Here is a 23396-nt window from a genome sequence, read left to right as displayed (position 1 = left end):
CCATATGGCTTGTGCTGAAGTCTGTATCCTCTATGCTTAAAAGAATGTGAATAAAGAAAACTCTTTTTTACGGATTCGGTGAAGCTGGACATTCTTTTCTTTTTTATTAAAAGCTAATGCATAAAAATATATACTGGTATAAACTGTATATCCACAGTAAACACAGATGATAAGCCCTGGTCAGAGGGGTCTGGCAGTAGCCTGATCACCTCCTCTCTTTAAAAATAAACAGGTACACTTGCCTTGGTTGGGCCAAGCATGAATGTGTATGGTAGAGTCTAAAGAAACCATTTGTCAACTAAAAGTCACATAACGTGTCATTTGTTGTGGGATATGTAGGACATCTTGGGTCTGAGACCTGTGCTTAATGTGGTTTCTGTTAGATAGTCCACATTTCTGCACATTTACCTGATATTGTGTTATTTGTTGGCCCCCAATAATCACTAATGGCAATGCAGCAACAGATACAAGACAAAGGTGTTGATGGATTTACAATTCAATCTCCGTTGCCGCATTTTCAAGTACCGTAATTAGCATTTTGATTCATGTACAAATAAAGCGGTAAGTGCGTTCACATCCAGAACAACTAATGAGTGTATGCCTCCAAAAGGTAATTTCACCGCCTGGCCGCAGCCTCTTTAGCTGAAAGGATAGCTCGTTGCCTTTGTCACATTAGGTGCCCAATCAAAGAAATCAAACAGTTCGCCACTAGTGATGAGCAACCATGCTTGGATGAGGTGTTATCTGAGAACACTAAGGTGCTAACAGTGTCTTCCGCATGCTCGAAAAATATGGTTGCATCCCTGTGGCTGCATGTCGCGCGGCTGCTCGACAACTGCAACATTTGCAGGGATTGCCCGATGTTGGGCAATCAGTCCATAGTGAGCAGCTGGGACCACGCCCCGACGCTGACTGACAGCCAGCTCTACAGGGCATCAGTACTAAGGCGACTGTCAGTCAGTCAGTGCCGGGGTATGTGGTTACAGTGGCCGCATACCATGTACTGAGAGGTGACAAGCATGTATGACTGAAAGCACCAGGCAGCTTCAGAACGTTATTAACCTACATATTAACCCCATACCTGCAGGCTGATAGCGTTTTATCACATGATGGGTTCCCTTTAAGCATGTGGCAGTGGCCTTATTCCCCTCTCTGTATTGAGCTACATAGCGGTTTACAAGCAATTATAAACATGCTAACGTATTTTAGGTGTATGGCACCATAATATTGGGTATATACCTGTAACTGCTGGCAGAAAGACTCCTTATAAAAGGAAGGGTTTTATTGATGTCTATTCCACTAACTGTATAAAACAATGGCAACGACCTCTGCTTGACTTTGTTACATGCATGAAAAAAAACAAAAAACAATTTTCAATAAAAACCATAGCAAGTTTTAAAAAAGAGACTGGAGGCTTGTCTACCACTGGGGGAAACAGAATGAAATGCAGCATTAAATGGTTCATTAAATCAACATAGCAAAAACAGATTGTGCATTTACACAGATCATGAACGAACGTTTCTAGAAACACACGTATGGTTATATTCCGGCAGCGTTATCAGGCTGCTGATCACCGGATGAACGAGTAAAACGCTTGATTGTTGGGTGAAATGATTTCTACGCTAGCTTAAAAATCAAATCTCAGCAGCACACCATCCTACAACTGAGCGATTATTACGGATGGTGCATATCTGCCTGTGTACACCACAGATTGGTAAGTATTTGCTGATCAGCAGTCGGTCAGTTCTTGTAACAGACCCTTCGTTCTGCCAAGCTGTTTACAAGGGACGCTCTGCTGCGCTCCCAAGCTTCCTGACAACAAGTAACACAGGCTATGAAATAAACTTTCATCAGTATAAACCACTGGGGAAGTCACCAACTCAAGGTTAAGCAGACTCCGTTTCCTTTCAAAGTACATTGTGAGAACATTATCATAATTAAGATTAAGCAAGAGTACAATTCCTTCATGACACCAAAGGAAATTTCCAGGCAGATACAAAGGTGTTAATCTGCCGTCTGGCCAACACTCAGGGACAGCTATTCTCTCTACACCCCAAGGCATAAGTACTCTCCCTCCAAGAGAGCAGCAGATTGTCATCAGGGAGTAAACCTCGGCCACACTCCATTGGGGTTGGTTTATTCTCCCAGAGAAAAAAAGAATCAGATATGAAAATTCAACATATCCAATCCCACTTTCACTCTATAGGAAAGTCGGGAGACCACCCTGCCACCCACCATACAAAAGTCACCATCCTGCCAGAAGTTGCTTCAATGTGTGGGCATCTTGAGACTATAGGAGAAGCCACAATGATGTGCCGCAAGGTCCTGCAAAGCTTAAAAGAAAAGCTACCTGCAGCATTGGGCACCAGGACCTTCCTAGAAACATTTCTAGAGATTCCACAATGTGAACTTTAGTAAAATAAAAGAAACTCAAAGTTAAATCCTTACATTAAACAGTTCACTTTTCTTTTTTTTTTTACTAGACCCTCCTTGGGACACAGACAGCTGTTCTTTGTACTATTCAGTCATTGTGTAGGTTTTGGCACGGCTTGTATACTTACAATCCAGTCGGGCATATTAAAGGCAGTGGTGTCAGTGGTGCTCTCCGTCCTCTCCATGGCTTCACCTGCTCAGTAATAGTTTGAGAAGAGCCGTGTACTTGGCTGCCAAAGCCAGTGCCTGTCACTCCAGGAGCTTATGTAGGACCAGCCTCCTGCTCGGGGCACACAAGAATGCCACTATTCTCCGGGATCTGGCTCCTCGCTCAGGCAGCACTGTTATAGGACGCTGTGTGACATGGGGAATCAGGCAGCCCCTCCTCACATCGCACACTATCTGACATTTCCCCTTACACCATTGGTAGGATCTGCCCTTTGTAATGTCAATACTCTAAAACAATGACTCATTCAATTCCCGGCTACTAATGTCAATAAATTCAATCAAAGTCAAGGAGGAATTTACACCCCTGTACTCCATGGGTAATTCTAGGTGCACGACTAATTGCTACAGATATACACTAGAGAAGAATGGAAGAAGGAAAACAATGCAGCGTTACAGAAAGGGGTCAGAAATGTTGAAATATTTGTTAAAATAACAAAAAAGTCTTAAAATCACTGACAGATGAATAAAATGTATATCTAGTGACACCAATCAAAGTGTGAACTATATTAGGCGGTGCGCCACAGTCTTTGGAGGAAGAAAGAATCGGAGCAATACGGGCAAACTTGGGATGGATGGAAGACTAGTTCAGAGAATCTCCAAAATAACAAGTCTTGTGAGGGTTCCCAGTATGCAATGGTCACAAGTGGTCCAGCTGAATTGTTGGTAGCCGTGGTCAGGGTGCGCTGAGCCGACAAAGGGTAGAATAGGAAGGTAGTTAGCAACTACCTGCCTGTTTTTAGGCCTACAATTTATTAAAAAATAAAATAAAAAATAGTTCTGGATAAACCCTTTAATGCTGGCTATAACATTCTAGAGGATCCAGATCAGATGAATCATTTACCATCATGAGAACACTGGGAATGATGGCGTGTCTAACCTGGGAAATGGCACCAGGATGCACTATAGGGTAAGGCAGACAAGCAGAGTGATGCTCCGGGTAATCTGGTACCTGTGCCTCCTTGCATTGATGTGTTACTGAGGGAACCGGTCATCAGGTTTTCCCTATATAAGAATTGTATTCCTCCTTGTACTGATTTTTTAATCGCGTTAGAATTGTCCTGCACCCTATGCTAACCGGCATGAGCAGTCCGATGGGCGTCTCAGGACTCTGCTTGGCGCCTCCTATGTCTCCACAATCACCATCTCTTCTGCTTTTGGATATGGAAGATGTCATCTCAACTCAAGAGTTCTTCAGAAATTTGATTTTTGGGGTTCAAGGCCAGTCTCTCCAGACCGGCCAAAATGGGTGAATGCCACAGCTTGTCTAATTCATGACTAGTGTTCCTTACACCAGACCCTTACTGGAGTAAGATCTATGGTGAGGAGCAGGACACTTGTGCCTGTTTATGAATCGGAAGTATGACTCCAACATGCCCCCTCAACAAGTGAAAAATCGCAGGTCTTGATGAATACGGGCCATAATCTTATGTATTCCATCACATTAACAGAAACAATGTAGTGATATCTCAGTCATATGAGACAAGACACACATCACAACGCTGTTTTTCTACCTTTGGACAATGCTTCTTCAGCTCGGTGGAAGGTCAAGTCCGCACAGCGCTCTACTTGTGGTGCACGGGAGGACTTCCTATAGAAAGACCTAAAAATTGTACAGACCAAATATACTCCTTCATGGCCACTATATTGCTTACTGGCTTAGGCCCGTTCAGCAGGATAATGCCCATTCCACGCTGCAAAAAATGAAGGGAATTCTGTCCCTGAAGACATCCAGTGTATCGCGCTACAGGATAAATCCACACATATTGGCTCTCAATCGAAGTACAGCACTTGTAATGCAGAAGGATATTCTCATGCACAGGAGGTTGCACATATATTATAAGGAACACTGCTAGTAAGGGTGTAGTGCACTTACATTTAAAAAAATCATCATGAACAAGGGTTCCTAGGAATGCTCGTTCACAATCTTTCAATGTAAACAGGCTGCCAACATGATTGTTTGTCAGGTTAAATTATGTTTTGTGCTGCACAAAAGATCATCGTTCTCGGCAGCACATTGTTCTGTGTAAACAGGACTCGCATTAATGTGAACAATGCTGCATATGTGCACTGAGTGGCCCGTCAGTCGTTTAACAGCCTGAATACACAGTTGATGATCAGTAAATGAGTTGCTGATAGGCAGCAGTTTAGTGCAAGAGACCCCTTAGGGTATGTGTCCACGTTCAGGAAACGCTGAGTTTTTGACGAAGGGTTGAGCAGCATGCATAAAAAAACGCAGCGTCCAGATGTTACAGCATAGTGGAGGGGATTTCATGAAATCCTGTCTCCACTATGCAGTAAAAGACGCATGCGGCACACCCGAGAAAACTCACATGCGGCGCGTCTTTTAAGAACGCAGCATGTCCTTACATTGCAGAAAAAAACTCAAGGACAACGCAGGTGACCTGCCAGTGACCTCAGATGCAGATTTGGTCAGGATTTTACCTGCATAAAATTCTGACCAAATCCTGAAGCAATCCTGAACGTGGACACATACCCTAAGGCTACTTACACACATCAGGTTTTTGCCGTCAGGTGGAATCTGGCGAATTTTGAAAAAACGAATCCGTGGCAAATAGTGAAAAACTAATATGACGGATCCATTTTATCGCCAGCTCCGACTAGGTGATCCGGAGAGAGAGAGCGAGTGTGAGAGTTTTTCGCCGGATCCGTCGATGTCTGTTTTTACGACGGACAGAAATAAAAAAGTTCCTATGTACGTTTTCTCCAGCCGCCGGAAATTGAATTTAACGTATCTGGCAAAAAAACTGATGAAATGTGAGGCCATCAGTTGCAATCCGGTGCAAATACAAGTGTATGAGAAAAAACGGATCTGGCGCCAACTTTTGCCGGATCAGTTTTTCTCTCTTTTTTTTTTTTTTCAAAATTCGCTGGATTGTGCCTGACGGCAAAAAACTGATGTGTGAAAGTAGCCTTAGGCCAAGTTTACATGTTCAGTAATCATCCTTCAGAAACAGATCCAGCAGGAATCCTTTGACAAAAAAGTTGAGCAGACAACTTTTGTCCGCCTGGAAAAAAAAAAAAAAAAAAAAAGGATTTTAACTGGCATCCACTTTTTTTTTTTTTTTTTTTTTTTTTTTTTTTTAACACTGAAGTCTATGGAAAACGGATCTGTTAAATAGCCATCTGGTTTTCTCCCATTTTAAAAGGATCTGGGTTTTTTTGCTTACTGGTGGTGGAGACAAACATTTAACATATACAGTTGTGGCCAAAAGTATTGACACCCCTGCAATTCTGTCAGATAATACTCAGTTTCTTCCTGAAAATGATTGCAAACAAATTCTTTGGTATTATCTTCATTTAATTTGTCTTAAATGAAAAAAACACAAAAGAATTGTCCTAAAGCCAAATTAGATATAATTCCACACCAAACATAAAAAAGAGGGTGGACAAAAGTATTGGTAGTGTTCGAAAAATCATGTGATGCCTCTCTAATTTGAGTAATTAACAGCACCTGTAACTTAAGGTACCTTCACACGAAACGACTTTGTAACGATATCGCTAGCGATCCGTGAAGTTGCAGCGTCCTGGCTAGCGATATCGTTTAGTTTGACACGCAGCAGCGATCAGGATCCTGCTGTGATATCGCTGGTCGTTGCTGAATAAAGTCCAGAACTTTATTTGGTCGTCCGATCGCCGTGTATCGTTGTGTTTGAAAGCAAAAGCAACGATACCAGCGATGTTTTACACTGGTAACCAGGGTAAACATCGGGCTACCAAGCGCAGGGCCGCGCTTAGTAACCCGATGTTTACCCTGGTTACCAGCGTAAAAGTAAAAAAAAAAAACAGTACATACTCACCTGCGCGTCCCCCAGCGTCTGCTTCCTGACACTTACTGAGCGCCGGCCCTAAAGTGAAAGTGAAAGCACAGCGGTGACGTCACCACTGTGCTGTTAGGGCCGGAGCTCAGTCAGTGTCAGGAAGCAGACGCTGGGGGACGCGCAGGTGAGTATGTACTGTTTGTTTTTTTTACTTTTACGCTGGTAACCAGGGTAAACATCGGGTTACTAAGCACGGCCCTGCGCTTAGCAACCCGATGTTTACCCTGGTTGCCCGGGGACCTCGGCATCGTTGGTCGCTGGAGAGCGGTCTGTGTGACAGCTCCCCAGCGATCAAACAGCGACGCTGCAGCGATCGGCATCGTTGTCGCTATCGCTGCAGCGTCGCTTCGTGTGAAGGTACCTTTACCTGTGGCACCTAACAGGTGTTGGCAATAACTAAATCACACTTGCAGCCAGTTAACATGGATTAAAGTTGACTCAACCTCTGTCCTGTGTCCTTGTGTGTACCACATTGAGCATGGAGAAAAGAAAGAAGACCAAAGAACTGTCTGAGGACTTGAGAAACCAAATTGTGAGGAAGCATGAGCTTCAAGGCTACAAGTCCATCTCCAAAGACCTGAATGTTCCTGTGTCTACTGTGCGCAGTGTCATCATGAAGTTTAAAGCCCATGGCACTGTGGCTAACCTCCCTAGATGTGGACGGAAAAGAAAAATTAACAAGAGATTTCAACGCAAGATTGTGCGGATGTTGGATAAAGAACCTCGACTAACATCCAAACAAGTTCAAGCTGCCCTGCAGTTCGAGGGTACAACAGTGTCAACCCGTACTATCCGCGTCTGAATGAAAAGGGACTGTATGGTAGGAGACCCAGGAAGACCCCACTTCTTACCCCGAGACATAAAAAAGCCAGGCTGGAGTTTGCCAAGACTTACCTGAAAAAGCCTAAAACGTTTTGGAAGAATGTTCTCTGGTCAGATGAGACAAAAGTAGAGCTTTTTAGGCAAAGGCATTGACAGAGTTTACAGGAGAAAAAAAGAGGCATTCAAAGAAAGAAAAGAACACGGTCCCTACAGTCAAACATGGCGGGGGTTCCCTGATGTTTTGGGGTTGCTTTGCTGCCTCTGGCACTGGACTGCTTGACCGTGTGCATGGCATTATGAAGTCTGAAGACTACCAACAAATTTTGCAGCATAATGTAGGGCCCAGTGTGAGAAAGCTGGGTCTCCCTCAGAGGTCATGGGTCTTCCAGCAGGACAATGACCCAAAACACACTTCAAAAAGCACTAGAAAATGGTTTGAGAGAAAGCACTGGAGACTTCCAAGGTGGCCAGCAATGAGTCCAGACCTGAATCCCATAGAACACCTGTGGAGAGATCTAAAAATGGCAGTTTGGAGAAGGCACCCTTCAAATATCAGGGACCTGGAGCAGTTTGCCAAAGAAGAATGGTCTAAAATTCCAGCAGAGCATTGTAAGAAACTCATTGATGGTTACCGGAAGCGGTTGGTCGCAGTTATTTTGGCTAAAGGTTGTGCAACCAAGTATTAGGCTGAGGGTGCCAATACTTTTGTCTGGCCCATTTTTGGAGTTTTGTGTGAAATGATCAATGTTTTGCTTTTTGTTTCATTCTCTTTTGTGTTTTTTCATTTAAGACAAATTAAATAAAGATAATAATACCAAAGAATTTGTGTTTGCAATCATTTTCAGGAAGAAACTGAGTATTATCTGACAGAATTGCAGGGGTGTCAATACTTTTGTCCACAACTGTACTACTGGACATGTGAACTTTCTAGTAATCATTATTGGAAACTGATCTAGTAAGCACAAAAAGGGATCCTTTTCAAATAGGAGAAAAACTGGACGGCTATTTAACGGATCCATTTTCCATAGATTTCAAAGTTTAAAAAAAAAAACCCAGCTGAAATCAGTTTTTTTCTTCAGGCGGACAAAATAGTTGTCTGCACAAGTTTGTCAAAGGACTGCTGCTAGATCTGTTCTAACTGAAGATTACTGGACATGTGAACAGACTTAAGGTACCTTCACACTAAACGACGCTGCAGCGATATCGACAACGATGCCGATCGCTGCAGCGTCGCTGGAGAGCTGTCACACAGACAGCTCTCCAGCGACCAACGATGCCGAGGTCCCCGGGTAACCAGGGTAAACATCGGGTTGCTAAGCGCAGGGCCGCGCTTAGTAACCCGATGTTTACCCTGGTTACCAGTGTAAATGTACAAAAACAAACACTACATACTTACATTCGCGTCCCCCGGCGTCCGCTTCCCTGCACTGTGTGAGCGCCGGCCCTAACAGCAGAGCGGTGACGTCACCGCTGTGCTTTGCTTTCTGGCCGGGACTGACACATTCAGTGCAGGAAGCTCTGAGCAGCAGCGCGGACGCCGGGGGACGTGACAGACATCAGAGGGTGAGTATGTACTGTGGTTTTTTTTACTTTTACAATGGTAACCAGGGTAAATATCGGGTTACTAAGCGTGGCCCTGCGCTTAGTAACCCGATATTTACCCTGGTTACCATTGTAAAACATCGCTGGCATCGTTGCTTTTGCTGTCAAACACAACGATACACGCCGATCTGACGACGAAATAAAGTTCTGAACTTTCAGCAACGACCAGCGATATCACAGCAGGATCCAGATCGCTGCTGCGTGTCAAACACAACGATATCGCTATCCAGGACGCTGCAACGTCACGGATCGCTATCGTTATCGTTGTAAAGTCGCTTAGTGTGAAGGTACCTTTAGAGTCAATGCAAGACAAGAAAATAGACAATGTACAAATAGAATAGAAGAAAGACAGGAACATTTTGGCCTGATGACACCTTTCTAGGACTTTGATTTAGCCTTTAAATTCTCCAGATCGTAATCTGAACTGGTGTGCTGAAAAAATAAATGTAATCCATGGAGGCCCTACCACAGGACTGATGACAAATACCACAGGACACCCATTAGAAATCATGTGGAGTCCAGGCATTAACAAGTCAGCTGCTTTAGAAGCACAAGGGGGATGGTAAGCAGATCAGGGTGTAATGTTATGGCTGAATTATGTATGCTATTCCCCAAACCCTCTAATCTAGCCCACATCGCAATACTTATATTTACTCCCATGCAAAATTAGACTGTTCGAAAAGTGCAGCTTCATGATTGGAGGAATCACTATTGGCAAACAATAGCCCTGAGAACTCCAAATCCCATAGTACCTTGTCCTTACATCACAACCCATTTCATATTGGGCAGGATGCCACCGCCGCAGATTTAAAGCACGTCACAGGCCAAGAACACACCAGCTGACTGCTGGGAGCAGCAAGACGATAGTCTTACATCATGTATAGCAGGTGGCCTTCAGGAGATCCAACGTAACGAGGTATTTGATGCTTCTGAAGGTAGAATAATGTAGAGGCAGAAACCCTGATTTACCAGCGATGTGTCACTTTCAAAACGACTTGTTGTAGTTCTGATAAAATACTGCATCATCAGCAGCAGATCACTAGAGGACGTGAAAACCTGCAGCAACATAGTTCTCGATAGTGAGGAGTGGTGTTTCCCGGTATCTCCCCCACCTGATCAGCAGAAAGTGGTCAATCACTGTTGCAGGCAGTGTTATACAAAGCAGCAGAGGATAAAACAGGGAATTCATAGAAACTATAGCAAGCAAGATTTATTAATAAAAATTACTTTTTTTCCTCTAAAAAAAGCTATGGTATATCTATCTATATATAACGACTCCTGTCTGATAAATATGTCTGCAGATTCCAATATCTGTCATATTCATTGATCCCTGTTTCTCATCAATCTGTCTGTCGTGAATTCACACCTGTGTATCAGACTTTGCCATTATGTTTTCCTAGTTGTAATTTCCTGTAATCCTTTGATACCTTAATTCACACCTGTATATCTGTCTATTCTGGCCGGTCTGTCTTCCCTGCTGTCTAGCAAGTAATACTGCCCACATTAGCTCTTGTGTCCTATTTACCCCCTGCTGTGATCCCCTGATCTGTGGCTCTTCCCTCCTGGCCGCCCACACCTGGTTTAATCATCTACTATATACCGTAATTGTCAAAGGGTTACTTCCGTTTTTCTGTCTGTCCTTCTGTCTGTCTTTTGGTCTGTCACGGAAATCCCAAGTCGCTGATTGGTCGTGGCTGTTTTGCCGCGACCAATCAGCGACGGGCACAGTCCGGCGGCAAAATGGCTGCTCCTTACTCCCCGCAGTCAGTGCTGCTCCATAATCCCCTCCAATGAGCGCTCACAGGGTTAATGGCAGCGGTAACGGACTGCGTTATGCCGCGGTGTAACGCACTCCGTTACCGCTGCTATTAACCCTGTGTGACCAACTTTTTACTATTGATGCTGCCTATGCGGCATCAATAGTAAAAAGATCTAATGTTAAAAATTAAAAAAATAAAAAATCGTTATATACTCACCATCCATCGGCCTTTCCCGCTCCTCGCGACGCTCCTGTGACCGCCCCATGCATTGCGGTCTCGCGAGATGACGTTGCGGTCTGGCGAGACCGCTACGTCATCTCGCGAGACCACAATGCACTCTTGGGACCGGAGCGCGCGAGGAGCGTCGGTAACCGCTTCGCCTGGATCCAGGGGCCAACGGAAGGTGAGTATATAACTTTTTTATTTTACACTGTGTTCCAAATTATTATGCAAATAATATTTCCTCATATTTTCCCTAAATTACCTATCTGAATTGCAGTCATTGTTATTTTCCAGTCATCTACTATTCTAGTATAAATTGCACTGTTTTGGAACAAACTGCCTATGAAAACAGTATCTTTTTAAAAAAAATAAACACTCAAAATGCATGTTCCAAATTATTATGCACAGCAGAGTTTTCAACCTTTTTTTTTTATTTTGAACAAAAAAAATGGTCAATTGTGAAGTTATAAGTATTATCAGCTTATTACAAAATGAAATCAAACAGTTTTCAAGTGAAAACTTTATTCTAGGTAATGTCACATTTGCACATAGGACCCCTTGTTCGAAAGAAGCTTCTGATCTCTCTTGTCCATTGAATTTGTCAGTTTTTGGATGGTTTCTGCTTCAATTGTTTTGCATGTGGACAGAATACCCTCCCAGAGCTGTTACTTAGATGTGAACTGCCTCCCGCCATCATAGACACTCCTTTTGATGATGCTCTAGAGGTTCTCAATGGGGTTGAGGTCAGCGGAAGATGGTGGCCACACCATAAGTTTGTCCTCTTTTATGCCCATAGCAGCCAGAGTTGCAGATGTGTTTTTTGCAGCATGAGACGGTGCATTATCATGCATGAAAATGATCTTGCTGCGGAAAGCACGGTTCTTCCTCTTGAACCATGACAGGAAGTGTTGTTTTAGAAACTCCACATAGATTATGGAGTTCATCTTTTCCCCTTCAGGGATCATAAAGGGGCCGACAATCTCTCTCCCCATGATTCCAGCCCAAAACATTACTCCACCTCCTCCTTGTTGGCGCCTTAGCCGTGTTTTCATGGGGTGTCCATCAACCGTCCATCAACCAGCCATCCTCCACTCCATCCATCTGGACCATCGAGCGTTGCACGGCACTCATCGGTGAACAAAACAGTTTGGAAGTCAGTCTTCATGTATCGTTTGGCCCACTGCTTGTGTGCAGTGGATAGAGGTGGTCGACAGGATTGCTTACGCACAGCTGCAAACCTCTGAAGGACCCTGCATCTTGTTGTTCTGGGGACGTTGGAGGCACCAGCAGCTTCAAAAACTTGTCTGCTGCTAGGACAAGGCATTTTTGCAGCTGCTCTTTTAACCTTATGCAATTGCCTGTTGGAAAGAGTCCTCAATTTTTCCTTATCAGCGCGCACACGTGTGTGCTGGGAATCAGCTACATACTTCTTGATTGTGCGATGATCACGATGAAGTGTCTTGGCAATGTTGATTGTAGTCATGCCTTGACCTAAATACTCCACAATTTGTTGCTTCTCAGCAGCCGACACATCCTTTTTTTCTTTCCCATTTTGGCAAAAAATGGAGGCTGCTTAATAATGTGGAACAGCCTTCTTAAGTAGTCTTGCCTTTATTTGGACACACCTGCCAAACTAATTTGCACAGGTATCTGCAATTGCTTTCAGTGATATAAAGAGCCCTGACACACATCACCATCAATGAGCTTAAATGACAAACAAAAAAATTCTAACCTTCTCACTCCTAAACTCTTTGTGCATAATAATTTGGAACACAGTGTAATTCTTTTTTTTAACAGGGATATGATGCCCACAGTGCTACATACCGCGTGGGCAGTGCTACATACCGCGTGGGCAGTGCTACATACCGCGTGGGCAGTGCTACATACCGCGTGGGCAGTAACTGCACCTTTAACCCAATCCCACCTCTACCCTCCCCTCTTTTGAAGTTCACTCTGTCCGCATCTACTCTCCCTCCAACCTCCAAGTGGCCGTCATATAATGAACTCCGGGCCCGACCACTGCCTTTATTGACCAATTCTCTACCTGGCTTCTTCACGTTCTTTCCACTGACATTTCCACTATCATCATGGGTGACTTCAACATCCCCACTGATACCCTTCAGTCGACAGCCTCCAAACTTTTGTCTCTTACTTCACTACTTTTGGACTTTATCAGTTGTCCTCCTCAGCCACCCACACAGACACACATTAGACCTGGTTTTCACCAGTCTCTGCTTTCTAACTTCACAACTTCCCTTCTCCCTCTGTCCACCATCTACTCACTTTCTCATCCCTGTCCTCCTCACCCATCACCCGTGTCCAGCAACATGCGCACCCCTGCAGAAAACTCACACACCTTGACAACCAAAACACTCTCTGACTCTATCCTACCACTGGCATCCATATCCTCACTCCACGACAGACACTGCCACTGCTTTCTACAATGTCACTCTCGCATCAGCTATGGACGTGGTCGCCCCTTTCGTTCATGGCAGAGTGTGACACATCAATAGAGAACCCTGGCACAATACCACCACTAAAAAGCTCCAGCAAGTGTCCAGGGTTGCAGAGAGGCGTTGGAAGAAAAATTTGCAAGATGATTTCACTGCACTCAAACAAGCAACACTCGCTTTCAAATCTGCCCTCACCTCTGCTAAACAGGCCTACTTCACAACCCTTGTATCTTCCCTATCCTACAACCCCAGTTATTCAAAACTTAACTCCCTCCTTCGCCCCCACTGCCCCCTCCGACCTCCCTCATCTCTGCTGAGGACTTTGCCACACACTTGAAAACTAAGATCGACCAAACAAGGCAAATCTTTACTGTTCAACCACCACAACCCCTTCCCCCATAGCCTCCCTCTCCAACATCAATGAAGGGGAGCTTAATTGTCTCCTCTCCAAATCACAATTCACTACTTGTGTACTAGATCCCATCCCATCTCCTCCCCAACCCACTTATCCCATCCCTAACTCATCTCTTTAACTTATCACTAACTTCAGGTACCTTCTCTTCTGCTTTCAAACATGCCACAATCATGCCTATCCTTAAAAAGCCAACCCTCGGGGGGGCGTGGCTAGCCGCAGAAGAAGCAGGACGCATACCCCCTGAGCTCCTCGGATATCTGATATAATCTGCCCGATCTGTTCATCCAGGGACACAATCGGCCTGATTTATAGGCTCTATACACCCGTTAACGGGCCCCAGATACTTTCTTTAACCATATTGGCTATATTTGAGAGAGCAGGTGCGAGGAACATCGGAGGCCTACTTGCGGGCCTGAAGCCTGCAGCGGCGCGCAGTATCCTGCTTTTCACAGGCCCCTAAGCAGAAGATCTCACACTACAGGGCGGCGGTGAGGAATGACCCGAGGCCCTTGCAGGCGATCCGGTGCCGGCGTGAGGAGAGAGAGACCGTCGGGAGAAGAGCAGCGCTCAGGCGCGCAAAAGGCAGCCTTCCCCATCTTCCATCACTGCGGCGGCCCCCCTGCTGTATCCGCTCCGGCTGGAGGGGCGGTGCCTGAAGCGGAGGGTGCACAGCGGCGCACACAGTCTGAAGAACCCCTTTGTGAGGGGCACACGCACCTGCGGAGTCCTCGGTGGAGCGGTCCCCGCGGTGTCTGGCTGTGAGGCGCCGGAGGCCGGTGACGCAGCGCCGGACAGCCGGAACGCTGAAGTCAGGTACTCCCCTGGCCTGGAACTGGAGCCGCACACACAGCAGGGTCCCGTGGAGAGGACACACCGGCGGCTGCGGACCTCGGGCTTACATCGCGGAGCAGGACGGTGGCGGCCGCTGGGGGCAGTCAGCCGGCGCCCCGTCTCTGGTGAGTACGGCACAGCCGACCTGCGTGCTCCCCTGCCTCCGTTCCCGGTGTCCGGCTCGGCTGCATTACTAGCACCCTTCCCCAGCCGGTTCACCCACAGAGCAGAGAGGAGTTAAGCCACTCCGGGACGACTTTGAGGGGCTTTGACCGTTGAACTGTCTCACCGTAAGGCCCTGTGCGGCGGACTCTGGCCTGAACAGTTGTAAGCCTCTGCCCTTATAACACTCCCAAGGGCCCAACAACTCTAGACCTGACAGCTGTCAGGACATTATTGTCGCTTTATTATCTGGAGGCCTGGTCGGTGGTGCCCTAATTTTAGGACTCTCTGAAGCTGCTCTAATGGCCTGATCTCAACACCCCCTACTCCCAGTAAGGGACAACGCACAATATGCATCCCCCTTGACTCTATTCCCTCAAGCTGATCGTATAACATCATTGTTCTCTACCTAATCCTACCGCTCCCATGACTAAGCTACGCAAAAATAACCCTAGGTACGCTAGCAACAGATTTCAGGTCCTGACTGATTTAGAAGATAACATGTCTCCAGGACCACTCTCCCAGTCCGAATCCTCCAACTCCTCCATAATGGATGGAGCGGAGTCCGAAACAATCCCAGCCCTTACCACCAAGACTCCGAGTACCCCAGCTCCGGATCATAATGCCCTACTCTCTCAACTTCAGTCTATTTTACATACGGAACTATCCAAAATGTCCGACAAACTGACTAAAGACTTAACAAAGGAGATTAGAGAGCTGGGATCTCGTACCTCAGATCTAGAGGATAAAATGGACTCGACTCTTGCCAATCTTGCCACCCATGAAAAAGATATGGAGTCGCTTCATGAGGAGATTTTTACCCTCAATAATGAGCTCGAGGACTTTGAGAACCGTGCTCGTAGAGGCAATATTAGAATTAGAGGCCTGCCAGAATCCATCACAGACCTTCAATCTACGGCTACAGCTCTGTTCCAGGAACTCCTACCAGGCATTTCTATTGAGCGCCTTGAGATGGACCGTATTCACAGAGCCTTAACCAGAAAAAACCCCAATGGCCCCCCGAGAGACATAATCTTAAAACTGCATTTTTATAAAACCAAAGATCAACTCCTCCAAGCTGCAAGAAATTCCACTTCTTTGATTTTTCAGGGGCACTCCTACGAACTGTTCCCGGACCTGGCCCCCACTACTATCGCGAAAAGACGGGCAATGAGACCATATTTGGAAGTTTTACGTTCCAAAAACATTAAGTATCGCTGGGGATTCCCCTTTAAGCTGATGTTTACCCACGGAGAGTTGGTTCATACTGTCCTTTCCCCAGAAGGAGCAAGCCGCTGCCTCACCAAGTTGCAGCTTATGAATCCCCCCTCACCCGCCTCACTGCCATCATCGTCACTGCCACGGTCGGGGGACAGACGACCTGAACCGCAGGCCGCATCGGGTCCACCTTGAGATCCAGCGTTTACTATAGCTCTACATGGAGCTTGGATACACACCTAGACAGTTCACATTTGCAGCCTTGGAATCCTCTAGTATTAATCAGACAGAAAGTTCGGGTTATTAATATGAATGCATCTTAGTGTTCCGTCACTTTACATTTCAAGGCCGTTTTTCAGCTTCCTTTCTATGACTCTTTGGCGTTTATGGCCTCTGTTGCTCGTTTTGTTGGAGTTCAGTCCCGAACTGTTATTCCATCAGCTATGAACGCCAGAGAGGGTCTATTTTACTTGCAATGTTCCGTTATTATTTGTACTTTATTCATATTTTCAGGTTACTGATATGGACTTTCCTCCATGCATTGTTTTTGGTGAGTTATTGTGGCCATGGGTTTTCCCTTCATAGCCGCCACTACAAGGCTGGCACACTTAGCAACACACATATAGCCCTGATATATTGCTAGGCCATATTGGCGTTTCATACACCCAGCTTTCCCCATACCTACCCTACCCTTCCTTTACACCTAATTATTAGATTCACTCTAAATTGCGTTGTCCCTGAACCGTTCTTATGTCCCTACAGTGTTCCTATACACTGCCGCTCAGCATGTTGTGCGCAGCAAATGTTATAGTTTCCTTTGTTACTCTTTTACCCCTGTTGTACCCGACTTTCCTTATTAGTGATGTCCCGATTGCCCAGTCCTCCCCCCCCCCCCCCCAATCTCCCACCCGAGTAAATACAGCTTATCTCGCCTGAACCAGGAAGTCTCCCTCTTTCCCAGCACGGAGTTACGAGGGATAGCCAACATAAGTGAACCCCACATCTCTTTATCATGCCGCTAACGATCATCTCACATAATGTTCGAGGTTTGAACTCTCCACATAAACGTACCAAGGCCTTTCGCTATTATAGGTCTCAGCGGGCTGATGTGGTCTGTCTTCAAGAGACGCACTTCTCGGCCAGTTCTTATCCAAAGTTTTTATCTGCTTCCTACCCACTATATTATTTAGCCACCGCTCCTAACAAAACTAAAGGCGTGGCCATTTGTTTTAAGAGGTCCGTTCCCTTTGTCTTTAAATCCTTAGTAGCTGACAAGGAAGGGCGTTACTTGATAGTGACAGGCACTATTTCAGACGAACTGGTCACCATTGTCTCATACTATGCCCCTAACACCCACCAAACTGCCTTTTTCTCTCAATTATGTGAACTAATCACCGAGCATGCCCAGGGAGCCACGATACTATGCGGTGACTAACTGCATACTCAAACCCCATTTGGATAGGTCAACTACCACACAATCCCTTACTATCCCATCGCCACTCCCGTCGACGGACTCGCCCTCCCTTAATAAACTCCTTTCCCAATACCAGTGGGTAGACCTGTGGAGGGACTTGCACCCCTCTCAAAGGGATTATACGTATTTTTCCCCGCGACATCTAGTCCACACTAGAATAGATCACATATTTGCCCATCCATCCTTCATTCCTAACATCTCTAACATTTCCATCCTTTCCACCCCATGGTCTGACCACTCCCCAATCTTGCTTATATGTTCAGCGCTACACCCTAAACCACACTCATTTAATTGGATCCTGAATGATTCTCTGCTCTCCTACCCTGAGTTCGCTTTAAAATTACAAGGCTACCTAGAAGAATATTTTTCTCACAATCTTCAATCGGCCTCTTCTCCGATTTCTTTGTGGGAAGCACATAAAGCAGTATTGAGAGGCCTGTGTATTCAAGCGGCCTCCCGCAGGAAAAAGGAGAGACTTGCGAGAGAGGCTGAATTGGAAGACAGGGTATCAGTGCTTGAGACTCAATTGAAAAACTCACCATCCCCGGACATATACAGAAATCTCACCCACGCCCGAACTGAACTTGACCTCTGTTTATCTGAAAACGCTGACCGAGCCTTACGCTGGTCCCAACAACGGTTTTATGCCCTCAACAATAAAAATAATTCTAACCTAGCGCGACGGCTAAAATGTTTACCTCAACCCCGCCCCCCAGTAAGACTACGTACTCCTTCAGGAATCACATCCAACCCATTGAAGATTACTCAATTGTTCCAGCAGAAATTAATACAACTATATAGCGCCACTTCAACCGTCGATCCCGGAGAGCTTGATGCCTTTTTGGACTCTGTCCCACTCCCGGCGCTGGGACCAGGTCTGATTGACTTGTTAAACCAACCTATTTCTTCCAACGATATAGAGTTAGCTATTCAACAATTGAAAGTCAATAAAAAAACCAGGCCCGGACGGTTTTACAGCCTTATATTATAAAAAATATGCCCCACTCTTGATACCCCACCTTACTAATTATTTTAATTCCTTGAGAGATGGTAATAAACCCGGAGAAGCATCGTTGATAGCAGCTGTGTCTATGATACCTAAGCCTAACTCTGATGAGTTAGCATGGTCCAACTACAGACCAATATCTCTAATTAACATAGACCTTAAAATATTAGCTAAAATCTTATCTCAACGGTTAAACTCGGGGCTAGGTACTATAATACATAGGGATCAGGTGGGTTTTGTTCCCAATAGACAAGCATCAGATAACACAAGACGAGTCTCTCACCTGCTGCATCATTGCAGACAGCGCAATTTACCAAGCATGTTAGGCTACGTTCACATTTGCGGTCTGCGCCGCAGCGTCGGGCGCCGCAGCGTCGCCGCATGCGTCATGCGCCCCTATATTTAACATGGGGGCTCATGGACATGCGTCGCACTTGCGTTTTGCGCCGCATGCGTCCCTGCGGCGCCCGCGTCCGGGCGCAGAGGACGCAGCAAGTTGCATTTTTGCTGCGTCCAAAATCAATCAAAAAAAGGACGCATGCGGCGCAAAACGCAGCGTTGTGCATGCGTTTTGCTGCGTTTTTGTTTGCGTTGTGGCGCCGACGCTGCGGCGCACAACGCAAATGTGAACGTAGCCTTATTATCGCTTGATATTAAAAAAGCCTTTGACTCCGTTTCTTGGCCTTATCTGTTTGCGATCTTGCGGAAATGGGGTTTCCCTCCTTGTTTTCTTACAATGATTCAGGCCCTTTATAGCTCCCCTTCAGCATATGTTAGATACAACGGCTTCTCCTCCCCACGCTTCCCTATTCAAAGAGGTACTCGCCAAGGCTGTCCCTTATCACCCATATTATTTCTTTTAGCCTTTGAACCCTTGGCGATACACATTCGGCTCAATCCATCCATCCAGGGAGCCACTATAGCATCAGTTCCCCATAAACTTTTTTTGTTTGCTGACGACATGCTGCTCCTCTTAACATCACCTCGTTCATCCCTCCCAGCTCTACTGCAAACTCTTAATAACTTTGAGCGCATTTCGGGTCTACAAATTAATCCCTCTAAATCCTACGCTATGAATATCAATCTTCCCTCCTCTGTTATCACATTGTTAAAACAAGAATTCCCATTTCAGTGGACCTCTAACCATTTGGACTACTTAGGAGTGAAACTTACTTCGGATTACAGTTCACTATATGCGGCTAACTACCCTCATGTGCTCCGTAAAATTCGCCTAATACTCCAGTCATGGGGTAAACTTCATCTTTCCTGGCTCGGCAGAATACGCGCACTAAAGATGACTATTCTCCCTAAACTATCTATTCCGGGTCCTCCCGGTCTCGGTCCCCACACAATATCTTAAAACAGCCCAACGAGCATTTAATTCTTTTGTTTGGAACGGAGGTCTCCCTAGGGTCAACAGAGCCACCCTTTACCGCCATCGTCTAAAAGGGGGATTGGGGGTCCCAAACCTTTCAAAATACTATCAAGCAGCTCAACTAGGTCAACTAACGTTGTACCACACCTACTCCGAACCCCCCCTGTGGCTAGCTCTAGAGGCCTCGGAACTCCACTCAAGCACCCTCGACACGATACTCTGGACTCTCCCAGTACATCGGTGAGAAATTACTAATCCCATCATGGTTCATTCTCTCAGAATCTGGGATTCATTAAAATACTCCTCACATTTAATTTCACCATTTTTGCCATTGGCCCCCTTGTGGGGTAATGCCCAGTTCCCCCCAAGGGGTGGATTCCCTTAGGGACTTCCGCTTATGGGTAGCTGCGGGAATAACGAGAGTTCATCACCTCTTCAACGTGGATGGAATTATCCCATTTTTTGCATTGCGCGAGAAATACCATCTCCCATCGAGAGAAATTTTCCGATACCTGCAACTTAAAAATTTTGTTCAATCTCCGCCCCTCCTTATTCCTTCACCCATTTTGAACAGAGATGTCGCCAAAACCCATATGCCCCAGGTATCATATCCCTTCTTTATTCACATATTAATTCCCCAACCCAGAGGAGGTCCCTGGGTTATACCGTTCGCTGGGAGTCTGATATAGGTTCAACGCTGACCGACTCAGAGTGGGCCCAAATTTGGTCTTCCTCAACTGGGGGTTTGCTCAATACCCTCATGTTGGAGACTAATTACAAAGTGTTAACCAGATGGTACCTGACCCCTGCCAGAGTAGCAAAGGCTGTGGCTAATTATTCCCCAAACTGCTTTAGGAGATGTAACTCAATAGGAGATATGCTTCATGTCTGGTGGCTATGTCCAATAGTTCGAAGGTTCTGGACCAGAGTTTATTTTTTGATTCTTTCAATTACGAATATTAACCTTAAGAAAAACCCCTGGGAAGCTCTATTAAATAAGCGTATCCCTAATATTCCTAGATATTCCCGGGCCCTTATCACATTTATATTTTTAGCAGCTAAACAAACTATAGCTTCGGCTTGGAAAAAACCAGGCTTGGACTTATCGGGAGTTAAATCTCGCCTATCCTGGTATATGGTAAATGAAAAATTAACTGCTATACTAACTGACAGTCGACAGATTTGAACTTATTTGGCTCCCCTGGGCAGAATATGCAAGCCACACCCCTTTTGCGGATCCGGTATCCCGACTGTCTAATCTCAGTCCTCAGGCTCCTGACTAAACTACCCAAATGGATATAGATTTATTATAATCCCTTCTCGGCCCCCCCCCCCCGAACCCTTGTCCCTTATTTTATGTATGTTTTTGTTGTTACACTCGTCCTTTGCTATGACTTGTGTTTTGTTTATTGTTGATAACTGGAACATAAGCGAAGGACTGATATTCTATTATGACGCAATGTACTGTTGTATAATGTTAAAGTTCCTTCCTTTCCTGTACCACTTATTATTGAAAACTTCAATAAAAATTTATTGTTTAAAAAAAGCCAACCCTCGACCCAACTGCTATATCCAGCTATCGCCCAATATAGCTGCTCCCATTCGCTTCCAAACTCCTGGAGCTTTACGTCCAAGCTGAACTTTCCTCCCACCTCCCATCTAACTCTTTGACAATCTACAATCTGGTTTCCGTCCCCATCATTCCACGGAGACTGCCCTGACCAAGATTACTAACGACCTACTTGCAGGCAAAGCTAAAATACTCTATACTCCTCCTTCTAGACCTGTCCTCTGCTTTCGATATAGTGGACCACTGCCTCCTACTACAAATCCTCTCCTTCCTTGGCATCAAAGACCTTGCCCTATCCTGGATCTCCTCATACCTTTCCAACCGCACATTCAGTGTCTCCCACACTACCTCCTCATCCCACCCTCTCTCTGTTGGAGTCCCCCAAGGCTCTGATCTAGGACCCCTACTCTTCTCAATCTATACACTTAGCCTGGGACAACTCAAAGTCCCATGGATTCCAGTACCACCTTTATGCTGATGACACTCAGATCTACCTCTCTGGCCCAGACGTCACCTCTCTGCTGTCCAGAATCCCGGAGTGTCTATCAGCCATATCCTCCTTCTCCTTTCGCTTCCTCAAACTCAATGTGGACAAATCTTAACTCATCATCTTTCCTCCATCTCATAGATCTTCCTTACCTGATCTATCTATCTATCACAATTAATGACATCACGCTTCCCATGAACCGGAAGTCTGCTGCCTCGGAGTAACCCTTGACTCTGCCCTGTCCTTCAAACTGCACATCCAAGCTCTTTCCACCTCCTGTCGCCTCCAGGGCAAAAATATCAACAGAATCCATCCTTTCCTCAACCCTTAATCTACTAAAATGCTTGTGCATGCCCTCATCATCTCCTACCTCAACTACTGCAACATACTTTTCTGTGGCCTCCTTGCTAACACTCTCACACCTCTCCAGTCCATCCTTAGCTCTGCTGCCCGACTAAGTCGTCTCTCTCCTCCTCCGCTCCCCCCCCCCCCCTCTGCAAATCTCTTCACTGGTTACCATTTCCTCAGCGTATCCAGTTCAAATAGTCCATGAGCCGGGCCAGATATCGGTACCACCCGGAGTGACTAATTTTCTTTGGTATTTTTAGGTAGATGCATGTCTGTAGTTTATTTTTTGATATGATAGCCCTTACATATACGTAGCTTATTAACCCCTTCAGCCCTAGGCCTATTTGTACCCAAGTGCCTAAGCCAATCTGACCTGTGCCACTTCATGGGCTAATAACTTTGGAACGCTTTCACCTATCCAAGCCATTCTGAGATTGTTTTCTCGTGACATATTGTACTTCACGTCAGTGCTAAATGGGAGTCAATATATTTTACCTTTCTATATAAAAAAATGCTAAATATTCGGAAATTTTGGAAAAATCGGCAATTTTTTAACTTTGAAATTCTCTGCTTTTTACAAAAATACTGATACCCCCCATAATAGTTATTAATTTACACTCCCCACATGTTTACTTCATATTGGCATCATTTTGAAAATGAAACCTTATTGTTTTACGACGTAATAGGGCTTATAGTTTTATGCGCAATTTTTCACATTTACAGCAAAACCCACTTTTCAAAGGACCAAGTCACTTCTGAAGTCACTTTAAGGGGCTTACATAACAGAAACCACCCATAAATTACCCCATTTTGCAAACTACACCCCTCAAGCTGTTCAAAACTCATTTTTAAAAACTGTTAACCCTTTAGGTGTTCCACAGGAATTTTAGCAGAATGAAGGCGAAATTTCAAAATTTCATTTTTTTTCCAGATATTACATTGTAATCCAATTTTACCTGCAACCTAGCAAGGGTTAACGGCAAACCCAAACTTGGTTACCCTAATTCTGCAGTTTATAGAAACACCCCACATGTACTCGTAAACTAAAGTATGGGCACACAGCACAGCTCAACACGGAAGGAGCGCTATGTGGTTTTTGGGTGGCGGATTCACTGGAAGAAATCTAGGGGGCCATGTCACATTTGAAGGCT

At 45.4% G+C, this 23396-nt stretch overlaps 1 protein-coding gene across 8 annotated transcripts in view; it reads right to left on the bottom strand.

Annotated features, from left to right (window-relative positions):
* AHCYL2 (adenosylhomocysteinase like 2) overlaps nucleotides 1-23396 on the bottom strand; it is a 144983-nt gene that overhangs the window by 45717 nt on the left and 75870 nt on the right. For 2 of the 8 annotated variants that reach the window (XM_077264406.1, XM_077264407.1), the window contains exon 1: nucleotides 2562-2757. The exons of 4 other annotated variants lie outside the window; for them this stretch is intronic. In XM_077264406.1, coding sequence (XP_077120521.1) covers nucleotides 2562-2618 — 57 coding nt within the window. In that variant the 5' untranslated portion in view covers nucleotides 2619-2757. Of the gene's footprint in view, nucleotides 1-2561; nucleotides 2797-23396 lie in introns of those variants that run through there. 2 more of the 8 variants (XM_077264408.1, XM_077264409.1) reach the window with 2 other exon arrangements.

Source organism: Ranitomeya variabilis, chromosome 5 (assembly GCF_051348905.1).
Source record: "Ranitomeya variabilis isolate aRanVar5 chromosome 5, aRanVar5.hap1, whole genome shotgun sequence".
In the NCBI taxonomy this organism is placed as follows: Eukaryota; Metazoa; Chordata; class Amphibia; order Anura; family Dendrobatidae; genus Ranitomeya; species Ranitomeya variabilis.
This window is presented reverse-complemented; position numbering and strand designations above follow the sequence as displayed.